The sequence below is a fragment of the Mytilus californianus genome, unplaced genomic scaffold, assembly GCF_021869535.1.
Source record: "Mytilus californianus isolate M0D057914Y unplaced genomic scaffold, xbMytCali1.0.p SCAF_3, whole genome shotgun sequence".
Lineage (NCBI taxonomy): Eukaryota > Metazoa > Mollusca > Bivalvia > Mytilida > Mytilidae > Mytilus > Mytilus californianus.
The window spans coordinates 130,906,489-130,933,099 of record NW_026262679.1 but is presented as its reverse complement, the minus strand read 5'-3'; the positions used below and the strand labels follow the sequence as shown (position 1 = coordinate 130,933,099).

The 26,611-nt window shown below is 32.9% G+C and overlaps 1 protein-coding gene and 1 long non-coding RNA gene across 2 annotated transcripts in view; one reads left to right on the top strand and one right to left on the bottom strand.

Annotated features, from left to right (window-relative positions):
• Positions 1–26,611, top strand: part of LOC127736245 (scavenger receptor cysteine-rich type 1 protein M160-like) — a 325,222-nt gene that overhangs the window by 225,546 nt on the left and 73,065 nt on the right. Inside the window, exons 9-10 of the mRNA XM_052246842.1 lie at positions 5,480–5,600; positions 11,082–11,236. Coding sequence (XP_052102802.1) covers positions 5,480–5,600; positions 11,082–11,236 — 276 coding nt within the window. The remainder of the gene's footprint in view (positions 1–5,479; positions 5,601–11,081; positions 11,237–26,611) is intronic.
• LOC127736246 (uncharacterized) lies at positions 16,940–24,761 on the bottom strand. The gene is made up of 3 exons (XR_007998882.1): positions 24,679–24,761; positions 17,918–17,980; positions 16,940–17,100 (listed from the first exon to the last, which is right to left on the bottom strand). It is a non-coding gene; the product is annotated as an uncharacterized LOC127736246 (long non-coding RNA).

The window sequence follows — 26,611 nt, the reverse complement described above, 5'->3', positions numbered from 1 at the left end:
GTTGATATTTTTGTTTTAAATGGTCAATTAAGTTTATAAATGGTTGTTTATTTTTCTGAGGAGAATGTATTGTATCGGTATTTTATAACATTAAACTTATTATTGAATTAATATTTTTGTTATAATTTAGTATAAGAATTACATCGGTCGGTCTCTTTTCAGACCTGGAATATGGCACAATCATAATATATATGAGAGGAATAAGCAAACATAGCCTTATCGAGACTATGGATGCCCTGAAGTATCTAGTCTATGTTTGAGTCTTGCATGATCTTTTGGATCTAAGCTACATCTTTCGTGCTTAAATTATATACTATCAGGCCCAACTGCAGTTATTTTAAAGCTGAATTGGCAATAAGTTTGTCCGGGCAAACAACTGTAGCCAATGAATTATATGTGCCAATATAAAAATAAGAAGGTTTGATATGATTGTCAATGAGACAAATATCCACCAAATTTCAAATGAAGTGGATGTAAGCAATTATAGGCGGCCTTAAACAATGAGAAAAATCCAGTCGGCTATAAAAGGACCCGACATGAAAAATATGAAATAATTGAATTAGGAAAACTAACGGCCTAATTTATAACAAAACTGTGTACTGTTCGAAAAACAAATATGACAGACATGAACCAACGACAACCACTGAGGTACAAGCGCCTGACTTGGGACAGGCACATAAAGAATGTAGCGGGGTAATACATGTTTGTGAGCACCCAACCTTCTTCTAACATCGGACAGCGGTGTAACAGCACAGCATAAGAACAAACTATAAAAATCAGTAGAAAAAGGCAAAAAAAAACAGAAAAACATCAAACAAAAACACTGACCGGACGTTACAGTGTATTCATACATCCATGTTCAATCTATCTGTTGGAATTTTAGTTTTTTTTCTTTGAGAGGAATACATTTTAAAACGATAGGTAGCTTCAAAATATACCGTCAGTTATAAAAACATTTTATGAGCAGCGTTCAATCCTCCCCTAATCTGAGACAATGATGTAACAACACAACATAAGAACAAACTGTAATAAACTGTTGGCTCGACTCTTCAAATCGGCAAGCTTTACTAAAGCATCCATTGTCCAACATAAAGACAAAAAACACAAAGTACAAATCTAAAATTAATCGCAGTTACTGTTAGCTAGTGAAAAGACGTCATCAACAATCTGGGAAAATCATGACCTTGTGCAATGTCAAAATATAAGTACACAATATCGACAGGGTTTAGGACTATCAGTAATACATAAGTAAAGTTTTAATTTATTAAAAAAAATATCAGTATTATTACCAATATAAATCAAATTCAAATATCTTACTACAATTTTAAAATGATATCCTCGAAGAATAACTTTATTCAAAGGATCTTTAACTTTACGTATATGGTAATTAAAATGTACGTGCTCTATAAACATTATTACCGTTAAAATAAGGATGTGATTTCCCATTTTGTATAAGAATTTTAAAAATGAACATTAACGCAAATTTGTGTTTAAATGGATTTATTGTCACGCGGTTTATGCATATATCGCATAATTTACGCATGATGCACTCACGAATTTCGCACATATCGACATTCGTGGGCATATCATACGTGACACCTTTACCTGTGTAGTTCTATTGTGTGAGCTTGCTGTTTCCCAAATTAAAATGAATGTAAAGAACCTTTCTTTGTCATCCAAAATGGTGTGTTAATTGAATAGTGACTTTAGATCTGAACTCAACTCCAAATTAGAGAAATGACAAAAACACTAAAATAAGATTAAAGACAACCACTAATGAGTTACTAATATTGAACATGGATACGCCAAGCTTAGCATTAAATTCCCCTTTATAAGCTCGAATCGGCAGAACAACTAATGTTGGATATGTTCATAAACACATTTCGCACGTATTGGTCCATGCGTATATTGCATATATTGTAAACGCATGATTTACGAATGAAAGCTACTAAATTGTACATGCAAAAGTAATGCGTGTATCATGCGCAATTCATACAACTTATATCTTCATAGATATCATATAGCAAACTCTTCGCTTGCTTTCAATATTCTGCATGCAAGATGTAAATTTAAAATCTCTGGTTTTATCCTTTAACTTTAAATATTGTCATAATATGAAAACATATGAAGTGATGTTTATCCTGCATAGACCACACGATTATTTTTTCCTATTGAAAGGAAGAAAGAAATGATTAGATATTGCATTTAATGGGGGAAAATGAATTAACAAAAATACCGAACTCTAAGGATTTTATATCACATAATAAAATAAAAAGCTTCTAATCAATAATCTTAATGATTGGACAGCTTTGCACTCTTTTTTTCTTTATAAAGGGTAGCGAGAGTCTTAACGCTGATTTTTTTTTTTATAGCTTCCTAATATACATTGATTTAGATACGGTTGTCACTAGCCAATCATTTCGTCAAAGAAAATCTTTTAGAAAAGAAGTAAACTTGAGTAAAGATTAAATGTTTTTCGTTAAGAAAATAAATAATAAGTAAAATTAAAACAGTGCAGTCTTTTTCCTGTATGTAATTTAAAAAAACGCGAAAAGTGAAATAAAGGAATTCAAATTTGAAGCTTATGTTTGTCCTCATAAAAAGTGCCCGATGTTTACCCTTCAAAAGACAAATGATGGATGGATAAACAATTTCCAGGAATGCAAATCAAAGAATATATTCATCAAATATTTATCCCTACCCCATTTTCAACTGCCTGTTTTACCTGTGACTTCACTTTCTGTGGCGTTGATACATTCGTGTGACTCACAGTTCATACTTCCATTATGCTGAATTTGTGTACTGTCGTAAATTAATTTTAGGTGATCGTTGTTATTCTGTGGTTTACATGTTGAAATGTACTATTATATTATTAATTTATGTATTTCTCTGTCCTGCGTGTTCTTGGATTTATTTGTACTGCATTCCTGTCACGTAATGTTGTCATTTTAGCGGTATTTTTAACATTGCCATATAAGCGGGAGGTTTGGCTAGCCATAAAACGAGGTTCATCCCACCATTTGTTTTCTTAAAATGTCCTGTACCAAGTCAGGAATATGGCAGTTGTTATCTAATAGTCTTTTTTTATGTATGTTGGCGTTTGCTTTTGTACAGTTCATTGTTTCTGTTGTTTCGGTTGTTTCCCTCTCATAGTTGATGTGTTTCCCTCAGTTTTGGTTTGTGACCCGGATTTGTTTCAGTTAAATCGAGTTATGACCATTGAACAGCGGTATACTACTATTGCCTTTATCAAGTCAGGGACTTTTTTAATTGTTGTGGTATATCTGACATATCTTTCATGTTTTTTTCTTTGGGGTTAATGGCAGATCCTTTGATTTTTTTTTAGACCAATACAGATAAGGGGGTCCGAAAATCTAGATGTATTTTTGATTTTGTGATTGGTTTACTGTCTCAAGGTTTTAGTATAATACTTTACAACTCCTTTTCTTCATATGTATATGTGTATACCAACTATCTTCGACCGATCGACAGATAACAAGAGTCCAAATTGAACCTATGTTGATAGTTTTTCCACCTTGGGTTAATTAAGAAACCGACAAAAGTGTCCATATATCTTATAGATGTATAATTCAATAAATGTGAATCCATATTGAATTATAAAAAAATGGGTTAGAACCGACCTTCAAACGATCAAAGGTTCTATGATGAGGAGGAACACCTAACTTATAACCATGATAGAAAAAATCTGACAAGGGCATAATGTTCAAAATTTTGAATTCTATCTGTTGTCTGTCAAATCTGTCAGACGACTTTTTTAAGGAGTTATTGCCCTTAAATCACGATTTTGCCAATGTTTTGCAATTTCGCCTTATGTCTTAAAATCTTAAAAATTTTAAAAGATAGAAAGAAATTTAAAATGCAAAAATGATAAGCTAGCCAAGTGCTTCATTTCGGGCATTGGAGGAAATCGTCCAACGGTTAAACATTTTAAGATAAATAGAAACTTAAGTAAGCAAAAGTGATCAAGAAGGCAAGTCTACATATTAGTCAAATGGTCAGAATTGTCAGTCAATTGCAGTTATTGATCTTTAATGATGTTTTTACTCATTATTAGGGCTTTTGTCTATTATCTTGAAAACTAAAGTAGATAGATATATATTTTAAATAGCAGAAATTATCTACTAGACGAGATCTTGAAATAAGTCAACAAGGCTGAAATCGTCAGTCGACTTTTTTAACAGATTGCTTGCTTTTAAATGACGGTATTCGCCATTTTTTTTTTTTTTTTTTTTTTTTTTTTGGCGTTTTTGCCTATTATCTTTAAAACATATAAAAGATAGATAGACAATTTAAACAGCAAAGATTATCAGCAAGACAAGATCTACAAGTAACTCAAATTTTGCCGTAATCATAAGTAGACAATTTATCAGAGTGATTGCCCGTAAATGACAATTTCTGCTTACACTTTCTTGGCAAAAACTAAAGATCAAGAAAAACTGCAAACAAAAAATGATCAGCAAAAGATTAACAAAAAAAGATATATTTTTCATATAAAAGAAAAAGAAGATGTGTTATGATTGCCACAAGAGATGAAATGACACAGAAATTAACAGCTAAAGGTCACCGTACGGCCTTCAACAATGAAAAAAAGCCCATACCGCATAGTCAGCTATAAAAGTCCCCGAAATCACAAGTGTAAAACAATTCAAACGAGAAAACTAACGGCCTATTTAATGTACAAAAAATGAACGAAAAACAAATATGTAACACAGCAACAAACGACAACCACTGAATTACAGGCTCCTGTTTATCATTGAAGATACATTGACCTAGGTGATCGACACAGGCTCTTTAGAGCCTCTAGTTTAAACAATTTGGCAGTAGTCCCTTCTTGGTATGCATTTTGTTATGAAATGGATGTCTGTGATATATTTTAATTTCTCTTTTTTAAAAGTAGACTTCTTATAGTTTTCACATGCAACGTTTTAATTAATTTTGATTTTTCCACTGCCAACTTCATCTGTTTGGTATATAATGTGTACGTTTTGTTTATATAAAAGGATATTCAGCGATGTTGAAAGACAATCTCAATGACAACGTATGAAAATAAGAATTGTTTAGTCTCTAAGAAAAACTACAAGAACTCCTCTGCTTTTTTGGCAAAATGGATATAAGTGGGTTCTCAGTGCAATGTGGGTACTGTGATGTTAATCAAGAGATTCATATAGTCTATAGATATAATAAGATGTATTCGTGTTTACATTTTACATTGAATTGTAGTATCGATTTCCGGACATTAAGGAAATTCTAATTTAGACATTGAAGTTCCGGAATATCAAATCACAGGTTTTACTTTTCACAGGATCCGTTCACGTCTTTCTTAGAGTAAGCTACTAGAAGACCACAAACGTAATCGGATGAAATATTTGTGTTCGTTTAATTGAGTCCACCGAAGAATTTAATGAAATGTATTGCTCCAGCGCACATGTTATTAACACTTTTTGTTTTCTTCCTTAAGGTGATATACGTATCATCTCAAACAGATTAGAGATATTTCACGACAACGAATGGGGAGCAGTCTGTGGTGATTACTTTGACAAAACTGATGCTACAGTTGCCTGTCGACAGCTTGGAGACAGGTATGCAACATATACAACAATATACTTTTTGAAAAACGCAATTGATAAAATGTAATTGTATATATGCATGTGTCAATTTGAACACTAAATGAAGTTTTCTGATTATAATGTTTTATCTGAGGTTTTTTGTATTAATTCGGATCCTTATATTTTGGAGCAATATAACCGGGATTCAAAATGATTTAATCGTCAACCTGTTGACAATCATTTCAGACAAAAAAAAGATTAACTTTAATTTGCAAATATATAAACGAACGAAAGGTTCAGTAATGGAATCAAAAGTTTCCGGGTTTGAACTAACACGAGCAAGCTGAGAAATAAGCTTTTTGTTTATTCACAGTTCAATTTAATAAATTCAAAATAAGAGTTACATCTAAATTGTATTTTACATCCTATTTTATTCAAGCTCTTTACATCAAATACTATCTAATTAACTTATTTTGAATTCTAAATGTTCAAATAAACTGCGTTTTATTTGAATTTCAAAAAAATAATTTAATTTCCTGTACTGTATCGGTATTTTGGAAATGACCAATCTTTCGAAATGCGGATACAGTGAGTGTTGATAAGTTTCATATTTATTGTTTAATTCAAAAAGTTTGTTGTTCTTCTTTAGCATTGCTTTGGCATTTCTTGTACAGCAGAGCTATAGAAAAACAGTACAGTAACGGATGTAACACGGACACATTCAGTGAGATCATAAGCACTTTATTGTACACCTTGTGACCTAATTACCTTGTTTTATAAATATAATTTATATGAAAAGTGTTCATCAAAATTATAATTATAAAAAGGCTAATTATGTCCCAAAATGCTGAAATTAAATAAAATTTTTACGAAGTTACTGACTGCAAGAGTAACTGCACCCATAAATGTTTCCACGTACACACCTCTCGTGTGTTTGCTTAGCAGTTAAGTTGAAATCTTTTAAATGTTCAAAATCGAACTATAAGGAGGATTTCGCCTTCAAGGCATTTGCTTGAGTCGAATTATGAATGCTCAACGTCAATAAATTCTACCCATTCAGATATATGGATGGAAAATGAAAAAAAAAATTGTGTCACGTGATTAATACTTGGGTCTACTCGAATATCACGTGACTAATAAGCATGAAAATAAACAACAAAAAATTGATTTCCAGAACAAGTTGCGTAAAAAATGTAAACGAGACAAAATAAGCTATTTTTCATTGAAAGTTATACCAATAAAACAGAAATACATTTTGTTTTATATTTATATATCTTGTTCTTTATTTTATTGATTTTGAAAATATTCATACATGTTGTATTACGTTTGTCAGGTAACTATATCTTATTGCATACGTCATTGCATTTTTAAATGTCTTAAATCTGATATTCATATTTTTGTTGTTTCTTTTTTTTTTTTGCTTTTTTTTTTACTTTTTTTTTAGGGGGGGAGGGGGGTATGCGTCGGGGAAGGAGGCAATTACAACCTACACTTTTAAAATGGGGGATGGAGGAGGCAAAACATATTTTTTTGTTTGTTTGTACGTATGTATGCTTTTTTTCTTGGTGTGGAGGGGTATGTATAAATTCAGGGGCGTAGGATGCGGGTGAGGGGACCGTAACTGTATTACACGCTTGCAAAGGTGAGGAGGGGGGAAACTATAAAAAAAAAAACACCCTTTGGCAATTCATTTCGTTATTAAAATATAAAGTGGCTACGAAATAGGACATGAACTTATTTCTAGATTATTAGACTATTATGATAGAAAATATAGATTAAAGTTCTTTTGCTTGTCGCTTTAAGAATCCACCCTTTTTTCTTAACTTTTCAAGCTATTCTTACTTCACTGATATGTATCAAAGGATTAAGCAATGATTAACATTTTACTCGCGCACAGCTGATAGAATTGAGAAGCGCTAGTGCTAACGCAAAATACTAATTTATTAAAGACTAAATATCTCCGTGGTACATAAACCGGTATGCAATTTTTTTTTTTGTTAACTCTTTTTAATTATGCAATCGTCTTAAATGCAAAATCTATTACTTTCTAACTGAAAACGTCGTACAAGTCAGATAAAAAACAAAAGTAACAAAATGAACGGGATGGTAACAACTGCACTTGTAGTTATGTCAAAATCGGCTATCGCCTCGGACTTGACCTGACTACTCGTGCAGAAAAACCATACGGAAACGGTTGTTACCAGCCTGTTTTTTTCGTTTTTTTTTTGTTACCTTTGTTCTGTATCTTATACTTATTTTTTGTAATTCTATACTAAAAAAACTTTTGTTTAAAAATAAAAGCTCTAAATGTTTACATTATAACATTAACGATACAAATTTTACATGTTGAATGTCCTGTCCGGCCTTTTATGGGATATCTAGTATGTTAGTATGTGTAAAAACAAGTAAAGTGGCATTTTTTGTACTACATGCATGTTATATCTGTCTTACCATATAAATGTGTAAAAGGGGTCCTCGTCTCGAACCTATAAACCGGCTTGCATGTTACAGTTTAATTTCTTGTCAGTAAATTAAAACGTCAAAATCAAACGACATATGCGAACTCATAAAAGATCCCAGGCTTATAATTAAACAGGGGCGGATCTAGCTATTTTTAAAGGGGGAGGGGGGGGACTCTCAACCTAGGATAAAGGGGGGTTCCAACCATATGTCCCCATTCAAATGCATTGATCCGACACTGACATAAAACGAACTTCACAGCAAATTCAAAAAATTGAATTCCATTACAAAAACAGATAAAATCAATCAACTGGACAATTGAAAAAACTGTTGCCATATTCATGACTTGGTAAAAGCATTTCCCAAAGAAACTGGCGGGATTAACCTGGTTTAATTGGCTAGTTAAACCTCCCACTTGAATGACAGATGTAGGAAGAGTACTTAAAAATGTAATCATTTTCTTCAATACTAGTAACGAGCAAACCGTGTATTTTAGGAGTTATTTTGAAATAGTTTTCTCATGATGCGAAGCATATTATTTCCTTATGCATCAATATATGCAATTTGTTATTCCTCCTGGCTGAAATTGTCAAAGGAGAGGCGAAAGATACCAGAGGGACATTAAAACTCATAAGTCAAAAACAAACTGACAACGCCATTGCTAAAAAAAAAAGACATGATTATCAACTGGGAGATATATATTCCCTATGCATGCGCTGCTGGAATGTTGCTACATAGAAATGGAAAGTTCACAATTGGGAAGTTGAAATCATCTCTTTTGTCGATTAGTTTTGTTTTCAAACGACTTTAATTGTCAGTTTCTAGATGTAAGTCAAGATATGAGGCAGACTTAACTGTAACTGTTCTATCCTTTATCTCAAGTGCGATGTGATAGATGCTGTTGAAAATGTGTGCACTGGTGATTCCCAAGTAAAGAAATATTATTACTTTTGTTTTTCAAGATTTTGTATAAATTATCAGAAGTTATTCCTAGTTTTAAGTATATTTAATGAGCAATTAATGTACGTTTTACTTTAAGTTATAAGCTGGTTCGATAACGCCAAATATGGCGCAAATTTGTGATGTGTCGAGGACTCCAAAATATTCTGTCAGCGTTTGACGTTATGTTTTTCTTCCTGCTTAGAATGTTTACTTCTGGAATTTTAAAATAAATACCAGAGCAAGGTCAAGTTCATTAGTTTTTGCTGTGTTTACATTTGGCCTACAGCAAGGACCCCGTCGTTTACTAGAGGCAAGAAGCAGCGCATTTGGCTGTATACCTCGCAGTATATTTTTATAAGTACATGTAAGTGTCGTAGTAAAGAGGTAAGATGCAGCGTAGATAGCTTTAAGCTTCGCATTTATTCGCATTGTAGAATTTAAAGATATTCCCGTTTGGTCCATACAAAATACATAAAAGAATGTTATTTTATTAGCTCTGCCCCGCATGTAAATCAAAGAGTTGTTAGAACATTGTACATGTATGTTAATGTATCAGCGGTTCTAGAAGTTTAATACACGCACTATTTTCTTCTAGGGATTATTTATTCACTCCACCATTGCTAAGATACAGCAAACATCAGAATTGACGGCCGTTTTCATTAATCCCTCGTATAGTTACAAGTTTTATGAGTTTGTTCGTATTTTGTTGCCTTAAAACTAGACAAAACATAGCAATAAGCAGAAATTACGATAAATGCGTTCAATATAGTCACCAAATTTTGAATTATTTAGTGAGAGAACATCATCAATATAGCGGAAAGTAAAGTTCAAGAATACTGCTAACTTCTTTTCTGTTCTCCTTAAGAAGTTTCTGTATAAAGTCAACCTCATATGAATAAAGTAACACGTCGGCAAAAAGAGGGAGCACAGTTTGTTCCCATTATTTCTTGTAAAACACGTCCTCCGTACGTTATAAATATGTTGTCAATCAAGAAATCAAGCATCTTGATAATGTCAGTTTCTGAGAGTTTTTTGTATGAAACAGAGTGATTTTTTACAAAGTAAGATTTATCCTCACTAAGACAAGATACGTGTATCTACGTTGGCTATTCCTTTTTGTTAACATATAACCACACTTTGAATTGTTTGTTGAGAGAACATCATCTATATAGCGGAACGTGAAGTTAAAGGATAATGCTAGCTTCTAAGTCTTCCTACGAAGATACTATATGAAGTTAGCCAAATATAAATGAAGGAACAAGTTAGCATGAAGAGGTGCACAGTTGGTTCCCATGAGAATGCCGAATGTTAGTTTAAAACTATATCTTCCAAACGCAATTAATATGTCATCAATCTAGATATCAAGCATCTTGATAATATCAGTTTCAGAAATTTCTTTGTATTTTTTTTTTACAAAAAATGATTTATATCTACCTAAGACAAGATATGTGTATCTACCTTGGCCATTCTATTTTATTGTAAAAAAAAAACCAGGACCAATTATTTCATTTTTTTAGTTAGAAATAGAAAATACTTGTGTAAAGGGTAGAATATTCAATTGTTTAAGTATTATTGCAAGATGTAAGAGACTTAGATTCTATATACTTCAAGAGATCTTTGGACTTTTTCATTATTTATATCTGATTCACGCAACCCCAAGATTAGGTAGTATGACAATGCTTTTGCTGGTTTGGCCTATGCTTATTTGGGATTTCCTCCTTTTTAAGTGTCTAGGGGTATAAGTTGAGTTTACAAGTGATTTGCCAAAAACTAATTCCTCTATCAAGCAGTTTATGTGATGCGATTTATTCACAAAAACAATATTGTTCGGGGCGTTTTCTGCGGGGACAACAACATGTATGTCATGAAGGTCGGAATGGTACTTAACAACATTTTGGTCTGTAAAGATCGCTGTAAAATGTGTATTCATAGACTCGTTCAGTTTAATTCTAATTTGTATCAACGATCTAACTGTCTTAACCCTTAACCCATCCCTAAAAAGCAGTTTTTTTAACATGTTTAATATCAACATATTTCGTCATGTATTCCAACAATGAAGCAACTTACAAATCGTTGTCAGATATCAATACAAGTATTATCAATGTGTTTCAGGTCTGGATATATAACGTTCACATATTTTCATACTACTGGGAAAACATGGTTAACCGAAATAAACTGCAAAGGAGAAGAAAAAAAGTTGGCTACGTGTATACATGCGGAATGGGGGAAAAACAATTGCAGTCAGGCAGTAGCAATAACTTGCACGAGTATGTACTAAGATCAATAATTTACTTTTTTTTTCAAAATGTCTTATTGCTCAATAATGATAAAAGACTTGCTATTTTACTCTGATGGATGAAATTATAGATCACTAGCAATGCTTTCGATCCACGAGAACTAGCATAAATGTAAGGCGCACCTGTTCCTGTATTGCATGTGTATTTCTGGATTTTCCTTCATTTAAAACGATCAGATTTTTCAGTTCTGACAACAAAATTTGTACATTGGCGCGATCAGGTAAGGTAAACGTATTTCTCTTACGCCCACTTGGTACGTTATTTTACCAATGAAAATGTAAACGAATGGGGACACAAAAGACTTCTCAACGCTATAAAAAGTAATAAATAAAACAAAACACTACAGGAGTAAACCTTGTGTTTTGATTAACAATAGAAACTTTTAACATTCTTTACTTTAAAAATGAGATGAGGTATGTGGCTTGTTTGTTAAGTTTCGATTCAGAAAGTATTTATGATATCGTCCGTTCTTAAAGCATAAAATAAAAAATTAACTAGCTTTAATAGTAGTATTTTAATGCATGTGTTTGCAATTACCTTTTTTGGACTTCAAAGCGAATCTAGTATTGTGGTTTTCTTAATAGGTCCTTGTTTTTAGTATCTTTCAACTTAGTTTTGTCTAAATTTTATTGTTTGAACGAATACATTCATGACAAAACTTTCAGTCGTGGTTCAGTTCAGAAAGTAGAAGAAGAACAAATTACTTTCGTACGATCTTTTACGTACTTGTAAGATATTGGACAGTAGAAAGCTAATTTGATATTATACTATTTGCATTTAAGTTATGAAATAGGTGACATTCAAATCAATATCTAAATATACTTGTTTGTGGTAGTGATTTATTAACAAATGAACAGATCTTTACTAGAACGATAGAATTTTTTAAAATACGTTAGTTTGACGTTCGTCTGATTGACTTGGCAATTTTGCTAGTTCTTGAAAAATTATCTAGGATAATACATTGAAGTTTGATGTACAGGATACTGGAACTTTTCTGCTTACCACTTTACTTGAAAAATACCCAACCTTGGCGGCAGAAACGTCTTCCTATAATGATGATAATGCACCGACTATTCACCTTAGTGTGTATATTTTTTTTCTATTGTTTTGCTTATTTTTCATTAGGGAAATGTTTGGTGTTTTATTCTTATGAACATACATGAACAATATTTTAATAATATTAGGGTCGTATTTCTTTTTCGTCCCTTAATTTAAATGGAAATATTTGGGGTTTTTTTTCACTTCTTTCTGAATGATTGACAATTGCTCTAGACTATTATGTATCGCGCAAAAACATAAATACATTTAATCAGGTCGGGTATTTGTAAATACACATACATTTACATACTAATGTTCCCGCCAATATAATTGTTTGTTTGTATAATAAGCCACACATTTTGCCTTATAGCATCGAACACTCCATTAAATGAGTTGTAATGCATGATTGACTACTACATGTTAACACTTTGACAGAATATGTGTGTTTAATCTCACCTTGTATGGTTAGGATTAGGGTTAGGGTTAGGGTAATGGTCGGGTACGCTTCCATTTATGAAAACACATACATTTACATACCAATGTTTCCGCCGACATAATTGTTTGTTTGCATAATAGGTCGCAAAATATGCCTAGGAAAAAGGATCAATCCATTAAATGAGTTGCAATGTATGATTGACTACTACGTGTTACACTTTGCCAGAACATGTGTATTTTAGCTCACCTGGCCCGAAAGACCAGTGTGCGCTTTTGTGATCACTTGTCGTCCATCGTCTATTAACCTTAAAAATGTGTCCCGTGACCCTGCATGTTAACTTTGGTGGCAGACATGGCGGAAAATAGAACATAAGGGTAAAACGCAAGTTTGGTCTATTATTTTGGAAACCGCTATAGAAAGGGAAAATCTGGCTGAAGTAGAAATGTCAAAATGTTGAGTTCTACCAATTTTCTGTTTAAGTTAAAAATGGTTATCGAATACTTATCGGAATTATTGCCTTTAAATGACGAATTTTACATGAAGTCGAAAGATACCAGAGGGACATTCAAACTCATATGTCGGAAATAAAAAAAAAAGAAAAGACCAATAGACAAACAATAGTACACAACACACAACATAGAAAACTAAAGACTGAGCAACATGAACCACACCAAAAACTGGGGGTGATCTCAGCTGCTCCCGGAAGAGTAAGAAGATCCTGCTCCGCATGTGGCACCCGTCGTGTTGCTCATGTAATTACAAACCCAGTAATAAGTCTAATTCGGTAAATTACATTCGGAAAAAGGGTACGAGGTTGTAATTACGATATTAGGAACATATCCGTTATCATCTGTGAAACGAATATTCCATAACTGTCAACCAACTCGTGATGGCGTCCGTAAAAATTACGAAGGAATGACTTCAACTTCACCACTTGGAACTCTTGGTTTAATAGCGTCCTTGTAAGCAGCAACCCTCTTTCAAGGAAATCATGATAGGAAATACAAGCCCTGGTATATCGTATCAACTGGGAGATATATACTCCGTATGCAGGTCAAAATGATCAGCAAATAAAATCTACAAACAAGTCAATTTTTTTTCCGAAATGCCACAAAACCAGGTTCAACCCACCATTTTTTTCTTAAAATGTCCTGTACCAAGTCAGGAAAATGGCCATTGTTATATTATAGTTCGTTTCTGTGTGTGTTACATTTTAATGTTGTGTGTTTGTTGTGTCGTTGTTCTCCTCTTATATTTGATGCGTTTCCCTCAGTTTTAGTTTGTAACCCGAATTTGTTTTTATCTCTATCGATTTATGAGTTTCGAACAGCGGTATACTACTGTTGCCTTTATTTATATAGTCATTTTATAAAATTTACTGTTTGCAAAATTATAAATTATTCTAAGTAATAAGGATGTTCGTGTCCCAGGCAGAAAACCCTGGCCGTGTTAGGCGCAAATTTTTGGAAGTTTTGGTCCTCGGTGTTCTTCAGCTTTGTACTTGTTTTGGCTTTCAAACTTTTTTCATCTGAGCGCCACTGGTTAGTCTTGTGTGGACGAAACGCACGTCAGGCGTATTAAATTTTAAACCTAGTACCTTTTGTTAGCTATTATTCGTGTGTTTCTCTGTCCTTTATGTTATCCCATTTGTTTGTATTGTAGTCCTGTAAAGTAATGTTGTCATTTTAATGTTATATTTAACATTGCCATAAAAGCGGGAGGTTTGGCATGCCACAAAACCAGGTTCAACCCACCATTTTTTTCTTAAAATGTCCTGTACCAAGTCAGAAAAATGGCCATTGTTATATTATAGTTCGTTTCTGTGTGTGTTACATTTTATTGTTGTGTTTTTGTTGTGTCGTTGTTCTCCTCTTATATTTGATGCGTTTCCCTCAGTTTTAGTTTGTAACCCGGATTTGTTTTTATCTCTATCGATTTATGAGTTTCGAACAGCGGTATACTACTGTTGCCTTCATTTAGTAGACTCTTATGAGTTATTGCTCTAAAATTTACGATTTGTTTACTCTTTTTGTGTTATGGTCAAAAACTAAAGAAAATAGAGAAACTGTAAACATAAATAAATTATCAGCAATACAAGATTTACAAGAAAGAGTCATTTGTCATGAATTCTATTGTTGTCGTTATTGTTGGAGATTGTCATTTGTTGAAGATTCACATAGACATAGGTTAGCAACACAGGCTCTATAGAGTCTCTTGTTCTGTGAGCAGAAACTCCAATTTTCACAGATTGTCGAAAAGAGAATTCGTCCGACTTTTTCTAGTTTGTGTCTACATTTACATACCATGATATAACTCTTATGATAAACGAATAGAATCTTAAAGTATTCGTTGACGAATCAGCAACCAATTGCCAAACGAAATGAAACCCCAAAAGACGTAAACATTGAAACCTGTTTTAAGAGACAACTGAAGGGAGAGCAAAAAAGTAGTCTCATGAGATAAAGATTCAATCTATATGAAGTGCACTGCAAGTAAGGTAATATTATAACGAGTTCACGGAGTTGCGGCCCCTAACTAAGGTAACGGGTCTGTGAGTAGCTCAGCCAAAAATAGTTTTTGGTAACATTTTTCTTTGAATATTGAAAGGAGAATATTGAAATACGAAAGAGTACAAACCTTGATGCCTTTTCACTTGTAAAATTCCATTTGCAATCTTAAACTTACATAGATAACCATGACCGAATCAGACACCCAAGAAGAATCCAATATGGCGTCGTATGCCAAAGCTATTTATAGAGGACCTAAATCTGAAATAACTGACTCTCTGTCCTCGGTAAAGCCAGTGTTTGTAGAAGAATCAGATGTCTTTAGTCATCTCCCCAAACCAGCTACTAAAAATGTATTTATAACCATCACTGAAATGTACTAGGCTGTAGGTGTAGACTTTCCAGAAAGATCAGTTATGGGCCTACAGAGAATTAAAGGTCTATGGAGAATTTATCTCGAAACAGAAGAAGACAAAGAATGTCTACTCTCAGATGGTCTTGAAATTCGAGGCAAATCCATCTCTATATACTCTAGAAATCCAAGAGTTCGCATACAAGAAAATTCAACAGATGTGAAAATTCGTATTAAAGATGTACCCCTCTCGGCTGATGATGGACAGATTTTGAGAGCCTTAGAGAGGTACAATTGTGAAATTTTGAAGCAATTAAGAGAAAGATTACGCTACGAAGGCATGATAACTAACTGTCAAACCTGTGACAGAATAATTTACTGTGAAGGACCATTGATCTCTGCTATTCCAAATTGAATTCCAATTGGAAAATATAGAGCAACGGTTATTTACAGAGGTCAACAAAATGACAACATTAAATGCAACAAGTGCATGGAACTTGGAAACAAAATCAAGATTGTAAAAATGATTGGAAGTGTAAAAACTGTGGTGAATCAGGCCACAGGCAAAATGAATGCACTAGTGAAATGTTTACTGAGCAGGATCAAAAAGGCGCTTCGAGGAAATTTCATGAAGATCTTTACGAGCCGGGCGATGATAACATACAACCGCAAACAGACAATAATGAGAATCTAAATGTTATGCAACTAACAGAGAATGTAGCACATGCAGAAAATGATTCTGCTTCAAATACAGTCACTCACGATGATTCAATAAAATCACAATCAATATTGACTGAGAACCTGAGCTCGAGCCCTATAAGTGAACAACAAAATGATTTACCTCCGGCAGTCAGACCGAAAATAAAACCAGCTCGCAGGGAAACGTACAAACCCTCACATGCATCCAGTGAAGCTACCAACAGAAATTCCCGTGGTCAATCACAAATAACCAGTTTCATTTCAGGTCCAAATCAGTCTCTACGTAGAAACCAACATCAAGATACTCCAGTCAAAACAACAACAATCAGTGGTTTACAGAAGTCTCCAGTGACTCCTACAGCGAAGCTACATGACGGTGCCAGTAATAACACAAGTTAAAGATCAAAAACAACAAAAACCTAGTTTCTGTATCTATCATTGAAATTAACACTAAACTATTTAGATTTAGTTGAATATTATTTTTATCATATAACAAAAAGAAAACAAATGTCACTGTTTATAATACTTTTCACTTTTGTTTTTTCTCATTGCTTGTATATATTTTGAATGTTGTCCACTTTATTCAAACTTTCTGATTTTGGCAAGTGATACCCACTCTGGATTAAAAAGTAAAGAAACTGTAACATACAAAGCTTTTTATTGGCACCAAACTGCTTATTTCAAACAATCATTATCAAGCAAACTGTTAAAAATTTCTAATAAAGTTATAATGATAAAAATCCATTTTTTATTGATCTGGTCACATTCTATCATTCAAAACCAGTCAGAGCTGTCTTCTTATCTTAAAAATAAAAATAAATTATTACGGCCCAGGAAAAATACAACTAATTGATCAACATTGACATAATCACCTTGGACCAAGTGTACAATGGATTTAAAGATAGAGAAGCGCATATGACTGTATTATATTAATATTGTTAGATTTTTTTTTAAACTCGATTTGAATATGTACTTCAATATGAAAAGCATGTATGATTTTATTTGTATTTGTTCAACAAACATTGAGTGTGCTAAAATATGTACTCAAATTATGATGCACATGTCAATGTCTGTTTTTGAAGTCACATGGATGACCCAAATAATGACTTATGGGGTAACAGAAAATAATAGATTTTACTTATTCTTGAATGTTACTTGTAATTGTATGTTTTTAACAGAACCAAACTGTGCTAACACTGTACTTGTGAACACATGTAAAACCATTAAAACGAAATATGTAGGATGGCTATTTCATCCTTTTTGCGAAAGGGTTGTAAATACAAATACAGGTAAAAATGTAACACTGTTTATAAACATTATTTACAAAGATGATAATAGTAAAAATTGTAATGATAATAAAAGAAACAATTTGAGTATCAAATATAAAAGAATAATAAATAGCTTATGCCTATTTATAAGACAAAGTACAAATCGATTCATAGATAAATGTCCTTCTAGAACCGGGAATAGTGATAAAAATAAAACAACTGAAAAGATGTCTATTTATAGTCTCGAGCTCTGTGAAGGTCAACTTAAGTGTGACCCAATTGGGGATTTACCTATGTTTACTTTATACACATAAAAGCGTAAAATGTCTTTCAGATAAATTAATTACTCACCAACTATTGTGTTAAACAAACATCTTCATATCTGTACAGTTAATTGTAAAGGCCTACAACAACCTGATAAAAGAAAAAGATTGATTAAATGGACAAAATCACAAAAATGGTACATTAATCTTATGCAAGAAACACACTTTACAGATAATTTGATAAACAATTTATATACTGAATTTGAAGGCAAACTTTTACTAAGTAATGGTTCAAGCAATTCTAGAGGTATTGCCATATGGCTGAAAAAATCTAAACTTTAAAATAATTGATGACTATAAAGATAAAGAAGGAAGACTTTTACTTGTTAATATTGAAATAAATGACACTATAATAACAATAGTTAATATTTATGCACCAAATAATCCAAAAAGCAGAAATACTTTTATTAAAACTATGCACTAATAGAAGAAAAAAGTGTTGGTCAACTTATTCTAGGAGAAGATCATAATGACATTTTATCCTAAATTGATTCAAAGAGTATAACTAAGCAACAAAAAAATAGAAAAAAAGTTCATAACTTAAATAAACTTATAAAGTCCCTAAAGCTCAATGATGTGTGGAGAATCAGAAATCCAAATAAAAATCAATTTACATGGAGCAGAAAAGATAGATCCGAGTCAACAAGAACAGATTATTTTTTGATAGCTCCTGAAGTATTCAAAAACTGTGTTTCATGTGATATTAGACCAATAGTATTACAGTACACAGACCACAACTGTGTTTCTTTAAAAATCAATCTAAACAGAGGCCACAAAGGAAGAGGATACTGGAAACTAAACAGTAGTGTACTTCAAATTGAAGACTATGTTGAATTAATTAGGAAAACAATTAAAAAAATTAAAAACAAAGCAAAAATGAGAACTGATCTTGACATACTGTGGGACAAATTTCAAGAGATCAGACAATAAGCTATTGCAAAACAAAAGCTAAGAATAAAAAAGACTAAATCAGCAAGTTGGAAAAAAAATTAACAGAATTAAATAGTATTATAGACACATGCAATGATAAAAACAATAATAACATATCAAAGGAAATAGATAATATAGAAAATGAAATAGGAAAACTCTATAATGAAAAAATAAAAGGTAATCAAATAAAGGCACGGGTAAAATGGGTCGAAGAGGGAGAGAAAATTTCAGCATATTTTCTAGGGATGGAACAATCTAGGCAGAGTAGAAAAACAATAACCCAACTATATGATGATAAAGGTCACGTTACAAGAGATCAAGACAAAATATTAAAATTAGAAGCAAATTATTATAAAAATTTGTACTCTACAAAAAGTCCTGAGATAGAAGAAACAAAAAAGTATTTAGATTCTCTCAAGGAATATAAGAAAATAAATGACTGCGAAAGTAATACTTGTGGAGGGGAAATAGCTGTTGATGAATGTACTGATGCAATTTTTAAAATGAAATTTAACAAAGCGCCTGGGCTTGACGGATTAAATGTGGAATTTTACAGAAAATTATGGGATGAACTTAAAACTTTTATATTCTCTACTTTTAATTACTGCTATGAAAAAGGAGAACTATCTAACACTCAGAAAGTTGGGTTTAATATCCTTAATTTATAAGAAAAATTACCCTTTATCACTAGACAATTATAGACCTATTACTCTGTTAAAGTATGATGCAAAATTACTTGCTTATACCTTAGCACAAAGATTAAAACCCCTGCTACTAAAGATTATACATACTGACCAAAAAAGATAGGTCAAAAATAGGTATATTGGTTTTAATATTCGACAAATACAAGATGTCATAGACTACTCTGAAACTTTCAAAATAGATGGGGCAATTTTATTCCTTGATTTTACAAAAGCATTTGACTCATTAGAATGGGACTTCATGTTTGAGACTTTATAGAAATTTGGCTTTAAGAATAATTTCATAAGGTGGGTTCAGACAATGTACTCTGATATTAAAGGATGCATTATTAAAAATGGATGGGTTTCTGCCCGTTTCAGGGCATCTCGTGAGATCCGACAAGGATGTACGTTATCATCGTCACTATTTGTTTTAGCTGTAGAAGTTATGGCAATAAAGATAAGGGAAAATAAAAACTAAAAAGGACTAGAAATAAAACTAGACAGTAAAAGTCATACTCTAAAAATCTGCCAATTAGCTAATGATACTACTATATTTCTTCAATAAAAAAAGACGTATCTCTAGCAATTGATTTAATAGAAATATTTGGTACTATCTCGGGTTAGAAATTAAATAAAACAAAAACTGAAGGGATATGGTTATGCCGATTAAAACACTGTCGGGAAAAATTTGAAGATATAAATTGGTGTACTGCACCTATCAAAACCCTTGGAATTTAATTTGGTTACAATAAATAAGAATGTCAAAAACTAAACTTTGAAAAACAACTTTTAAAAAGTAAAAAAAATAATATCTGAATGGAGTAAAAGAATAAATATTGTATCAAACACTATTATTCCTAAAGAAATGTTGCAAGATTTTAAAACTTTTACATACAATTTTATTTGGAAAAGTAAAAGACATAGAATAAAAAGATCCACACTTTCAAATGATTTTTTGGAAGGGTGACTTAAGATGACAGACATTGATGCTTACATAAAATCATTGCATATCAGCTGGATTCTCAAATTATGTGAAAATAAAAATGATAACTGGACAATTATTCCCAACTTTTAATTCAACAAATTAGGAAAATATCTTCTTGTATTTAGAATGAATTTAAAGTATATAAACGACATTGATAAAAGTAAGTTACAATATTTACCTGACTTCTATAAACAACTAATTAAAGATTTGATAAGTGTAAAAGGAGGTAATACAAAGTATCCCAAAAATGTTCTTGAAATTAGAAAACAAGTTTTAGTGGAAATGATAATATCAGGTTTAACAATAACATTTAGACGACACATATCTAAGATATATCCGATAGCGCACATGTTTGAAGAAGCAGCACTGTGCCCAATTTAAATGGAACACGGATCACATCGAAAACGGAGTTGATTCCGGAAAACTAAGTCATATATATAAAAAAAAAAAAAGAGAAAGAAAGAAAGAAAACGAAAAAAATAACAAAGATATGTATGTGTAATAACAATGATTTATCAAATAAATTTGTGAAATGAATTATGTTATAAATACTAATATCATGAAGAAGTTATATCTTATCAAATAATGCTTCCCTTAACTATTAGGTAAACTAACATGAGGGATACTCAGTTAAAAGCTTTAAACTTAGTAAATTGTTACAGCATATATGCAATAAAGATATTGTTACATTAAAAAAAATATTATAACGTCTACGACAGTTTGACATACAAGGCGTGGATTTACCAGTAAATAGTAGCCCACGAAAAAAATGTTTAGGTTAAGAATTATAAGGATCAAACACATTTTTCTATTGGTTATTTAAGAAATAAATTATGCAATCTCACCTTTGCTTCAGTTTTTAAATTACCGTATTTGTCTTATAAAATCGAAATAATTCATGGAAGCCATACATTTGTTGGAAATTAACACATGGCCTTGGCCGTGATATTCGAATTTTATCGATTTAAACAGAGAAAAAAATAATATATGGGCTATTCGTTTGTTCGGCCGGTGCACCACGTTCCCATGTTAGATGGAGGGTTGAGCGCTCACAAGCATGTTTAACCCCGCCACATTCTTTATGTGCCTGTTTTATGTCAGGATTGAGCCTGTAGTTCAGTTGTTGTCGTTTGTTCATGTCCGTCATATTTGTTTTTCGTAAACTGTTTTGTTATAAATTAGGTCGTTTTCTCAATTAAATTGTTTCATATTTTTCATGTCGGGGCCTTTCACAGCCGACTATACGGTTTGGGTTTTTCTCATTGTTGAAGGCCGTACGGTTGCCTATAACTGCTTACATCCACTTCATTTGAACTTTTGTGGATATTTGTCTCATTGGCAATCATACCACGTCTCCTTATTTTCATATCATTACCTATGAAATAAACTATGCAACAGAGACGAAATTAGCTAATTATGTATTGTGTGACATAACAACTGAAGCCGTTATTCCGCTAAAGTGCACGGCGGTCAAATCTGTGAAACCACTTAGGTGCATGGAACCCATACCGCCTACATGTATTTAATTTTATGTATACACAACAACCCTATTTTTTTTTGCATTATTGCATTATTCACTCGGAAATATATTTTGCATGTATTATTAGCGAATGATATATTTAAATCTATTCCTTAACAAAAGCGCTGGTTTTTTTTTTTATCTGACGAGCTTTATTATAACACTATTACAACACTAGACAATTTGAAAGAGTTTGATACATAACGATTAAGCAACAATACATATTAACAACAAAGTACGTAAAGTGGTTCAGTTCAGTACTTCATTCTCCGTCTCGGAGTTCCCTTTCCGTCTGGTTAAAAAGTCTAAGAGTTTATATAGTTAAACCCTCTGCTGACATAAGCAACATGTGTTACATTATATTATTAACTTAACACAATACACTGGTCGTGTGTTAGATTACGACGTAGATAGATAATGTATAGTAGGTATTGTCTGATTGACAAATCCTCTAGGTATGTTCAGTTCTATAATTCAAATTGAATAGATATTATGAATCTCTGATCTCCTATAGGTATGATGACGCATATAGTGATGATAGTAACTTTGCTTCATTCCTCCAATGATTAGAAAAGAAAGTCTCTAAACAAAGACATTTTCTTTAAAGTTCGATAGTAATATATGCGTTCCTGATATATATATATATATATAATGTTTGTACGGAATGTCTCCTACGGTAAGTCCAACATAAAGTTTCTGTAAAAGTCTATGTGAAATGTTTTTTTTTCTGGTTCGTTCAGAATAAAGTTTCTATACACTTCTACAGCTAAGAAAGTTCCCACATGAATAATATATAACAATTAATCCATGTTATTCAATAATACATTGTTATTTATCAGATTGCACTTCGTTAATCGTCTCGGGAATATTACCGAGAGTTGGTATACGGCTTATCCTCAGCAACCGATTTTCTAATGAAATGTCTTCTGGCTTCATTGTTTGCTGAGTTTTATGATGTAATAACGAAGTGTATCTCCTATTTCTTGACTTTTTACCAATAACGTTCAGAAAGGATAGTGGCTGAGATTTTTCATCTTCATTAGCGGTGACCACGCTTCGAGTTTTGTCTGTGAAACCAACCACTTCTTCTTCAGGCGTTGTCAAAGTCAGTTTTGCCCTAATGAAGTTTTTAGCTAACCAGCGTTTTAATTTTTTATCCCACCCAATAGTCAATAATTAATATGGCAACAGTAATAACAATATAGACCCATATTGGAAATGTAGGCTCTCTCTTTTGCAAATTTTGCATCCTATTATCCCCATTAAGTGATTCAACTAAGGCATCCGTTGAAAGAGTTTCAATCCCTTTTAATACTTGCAACAGCGGACGAGATTGATATTCTGGGATGATATCATGTAAATGTTTCCACATATTAACGTATGCAGTATTATAATTTTTCATAAACTGAGCAAATGGTTCATTGCTATTTAAGTTAGATTCAATTTGATAGAAAGGTAGTAAAGTTAGTTGATCATTATTAGATGAACATCCTACTTCAAGAGTTAATAGATCGATAAGAGGTTTCATTATTATTTCCATGTCCACAATCAATTGACATGCCTAACGGCCTGGATGTGACAATTATTCAAGTCCCAGATGATAAGTATTCCGCCATTGGAAGTATTGAATTTACTGTAATGGTATTATGACAATTATATTTAATCAGTTTTTCATCATTCCTAAAAAGAGAAACTATGCAAAATTTACTTAGATTTATTCAATAGACTAGACTTCTTGTGTCACAAAAATTTCTAATGGGATGTATACATTTACTTAGTTCATCATCATTTATTAGATTATATTCAGTCTTCTGAACATTTACACCTAACGCCTTAGCTTCAAGTTTGGAGTATGCTAGCATAGACTTCGTGTTGTCAACTTGTGAATTTAAGTTTATTGAAATAGGTAAATTGAATGGTTTAAAGATCTCAAAATTACTGTTTAAATCTATCAACGGTACTGAAAAAACAACGAAGATACGATTATTATCCAACACGGTGTGACAGCTCAAGATTTGATATTCTCATAATTTAGTAATTGGATCACTTGGTAGCATTATGCCTGGCGGTAATCTTGAATTAATCCCAATTAAAAGTGTTCTTAATTTTTTCGGTCAAATCACACCTGGAGACAAATGACCTAACGACAGCATATTTAGCTGCATTTGCAGGTGTGAAATAAAAAATTGAGTCTGCGTTACGAGACGCGAAAAATCTTCAGTTATCGAATTTATCATAAAATGTCTCTCAATTTGAAAAACATCTCTCTTTCACAGCGACAGTGAAGATTTTAAAATCGATATTATGCTGAGACTGACTCAGCTAGTTTAACCAGGGGCTTATCGCAATCTCAGCAAATTATAAAAATAACAACTTGTGTTTGAAGATTGTAGATTATAATTCCAACAGAAGGGATACAGCAGTTATTACAGAGTGTGTATTGTTTGGTAAACCGAAAGAAATAAAATACAATATTTTACAATATGTACAAAAAAAATATATGAACGTTAAATGCAAATATTAAAAATCGAGTCAAAAACGAAAGTAAAATTTGCAGTTCAATTCAAAGAAATAAACAATTACAGTCCGTATTTGTTGAATAAACGTGTGATTCATGTTAACGGAATTATAAGAATATATATTTAACAGTTTATAATCGATTTGGAACGTACTTGACGGTGATTTGTCACAATATCCTCAGGATCAAATTTGTCGTGTCATCCATTTGCAATTGAAAGGCAAGGAAAAGAAAGTAAACGGCAGGTCACACGGTTAAGTCCGGATTTAATTCCGGAAAATATGAATGTCTGAAAATACAATCCAATAAACTTTATAATTAATATAATTGCGAACGTGATACAGAATACTCCCCGTCTGAAATCTATCTGTTATCAATATTCCATAAAATATAACACATGTCAATGTCACTATAAAGATCCAAAATATGTACATATAATTATACAGGGTTATTCTCTGCGAGAAGAATCATGTCCACGATAGGCCGTGTGTATGTTGTGGCTTTTCCATTTACGATTACTCGTACTTCTGCTTTTCGGACATGTTGGTCGGAACTTTTAAACGAGTTCACCATGATTTCAACGGGCCACTGTGTACGGCAAATGTTTTGTCCTTTAGAAGAATACTGTCTCCTTCGATGAGATCACGGCGATCTTCGGTCCATTTTCGTCGTTGTTGTAGTAACGGCAGGTACTCTTTCCTCCAACGGGACCAGAAAACACTGCCCAGAGCCTGTACTCGTCACCATTCGGCAAGATATAGATCTCGTATGTTGAATTCTCCAAGATGATCTGAAGTGAAGATGCTATCGGTCTTCTGTGTCAATAACATAGCTGGAGTTAATATTAACGGATTCTCTGGATCTGTTGATACCGGTACCAGAGGTCTAGAGTTAACTATTGCTGAAACTTCTGCCATTAACGTGTTGAGCACGTAATGCGTTAGGCTTCTTCCGGCTGCACTTAAAAACATAGAATCAAGTATTCTCCTGGCGATACCAATCATTCTTTCCCAGGCTCCAACCATGTGGGACGAATGCGGTGAATTGAAGATCCAAGTTGTACCAGAATTGTACAGAAAGATCTTGAAGGGTCCATATTCAACGTTGATCGAGTCAATCCTCAAGTCGTCAATTGAGCCAATAAAGTTTGTTCCGCGGTCAGATCAGAAAATATCAACTTGGCCTCTTATAGCGGCGAATCTTCTGACGGCGTTTATAAAGGCCGAAGAGTTCATTTCCTCGATGAGTTCGATGTGAACCGCACTAAGCATGTGAATAACATTGCTTAACGTTTTGAGTTAGCGTATCCACCACGGGTTTTACGTGAAACAATTGTCCATGGTCCAAAGGTGTCTATGCCAACGTTAGTAAAATGAGATGACGGTTCAAGACAGTCCTCTGGCAAATCAGACATGATATGAAACTCGGTTTTTCCTCTTAATTTGCGACATGTCACACATCTGTGAATACTAGAAGAGATCAAGCGTTTCGCTCCAACGATCCAGAATCCTGCGGATCGAATCGCCCTGTCTGTGAATTGGCGATCTTGATGTTTTTTCTTGTCATGGTAGTATCGGACTAATATTGTCGCTATATGATGGCGTCCAGGGACGATCAATGGTTTCTTTTCACAGAGGTTCAAGTCAGATTTGACAATACGGCCTCCTACTCGTAATAGTCCTCGTTCATCCAAGAACGGATTGAGGTTGGCTATCGGGCTTCGTTTAGAAATTTGTTCCTTTCGTCGAATGCTATATATTTCTTCTCCATAAACCTCATATTGTGCGGACATTAAAATGAAATTTTCGGCGTTCGAAACGCTTTCTACAATAGTCACTGATTCTGGCTTTCTTGTCCCGTGTAAACTGGAGAAACGTTCCAAAAAAGCTATCGCTCGCACAAGTGGTGTCCAGTTGGAGATTCGCTGAAATCTATCAGTTCCGATACCTTTACACTCTGGTGCTGCATATGTCTTTGCAACATTGACGGTTGCACGGATCTCGCCATCGTCATCTGGATCAATTAGTTGAAATTCGTCCTCGGAATTCCTATCTGTTCTGATGAAAGAAGTTGTTTCGGTCCCAATA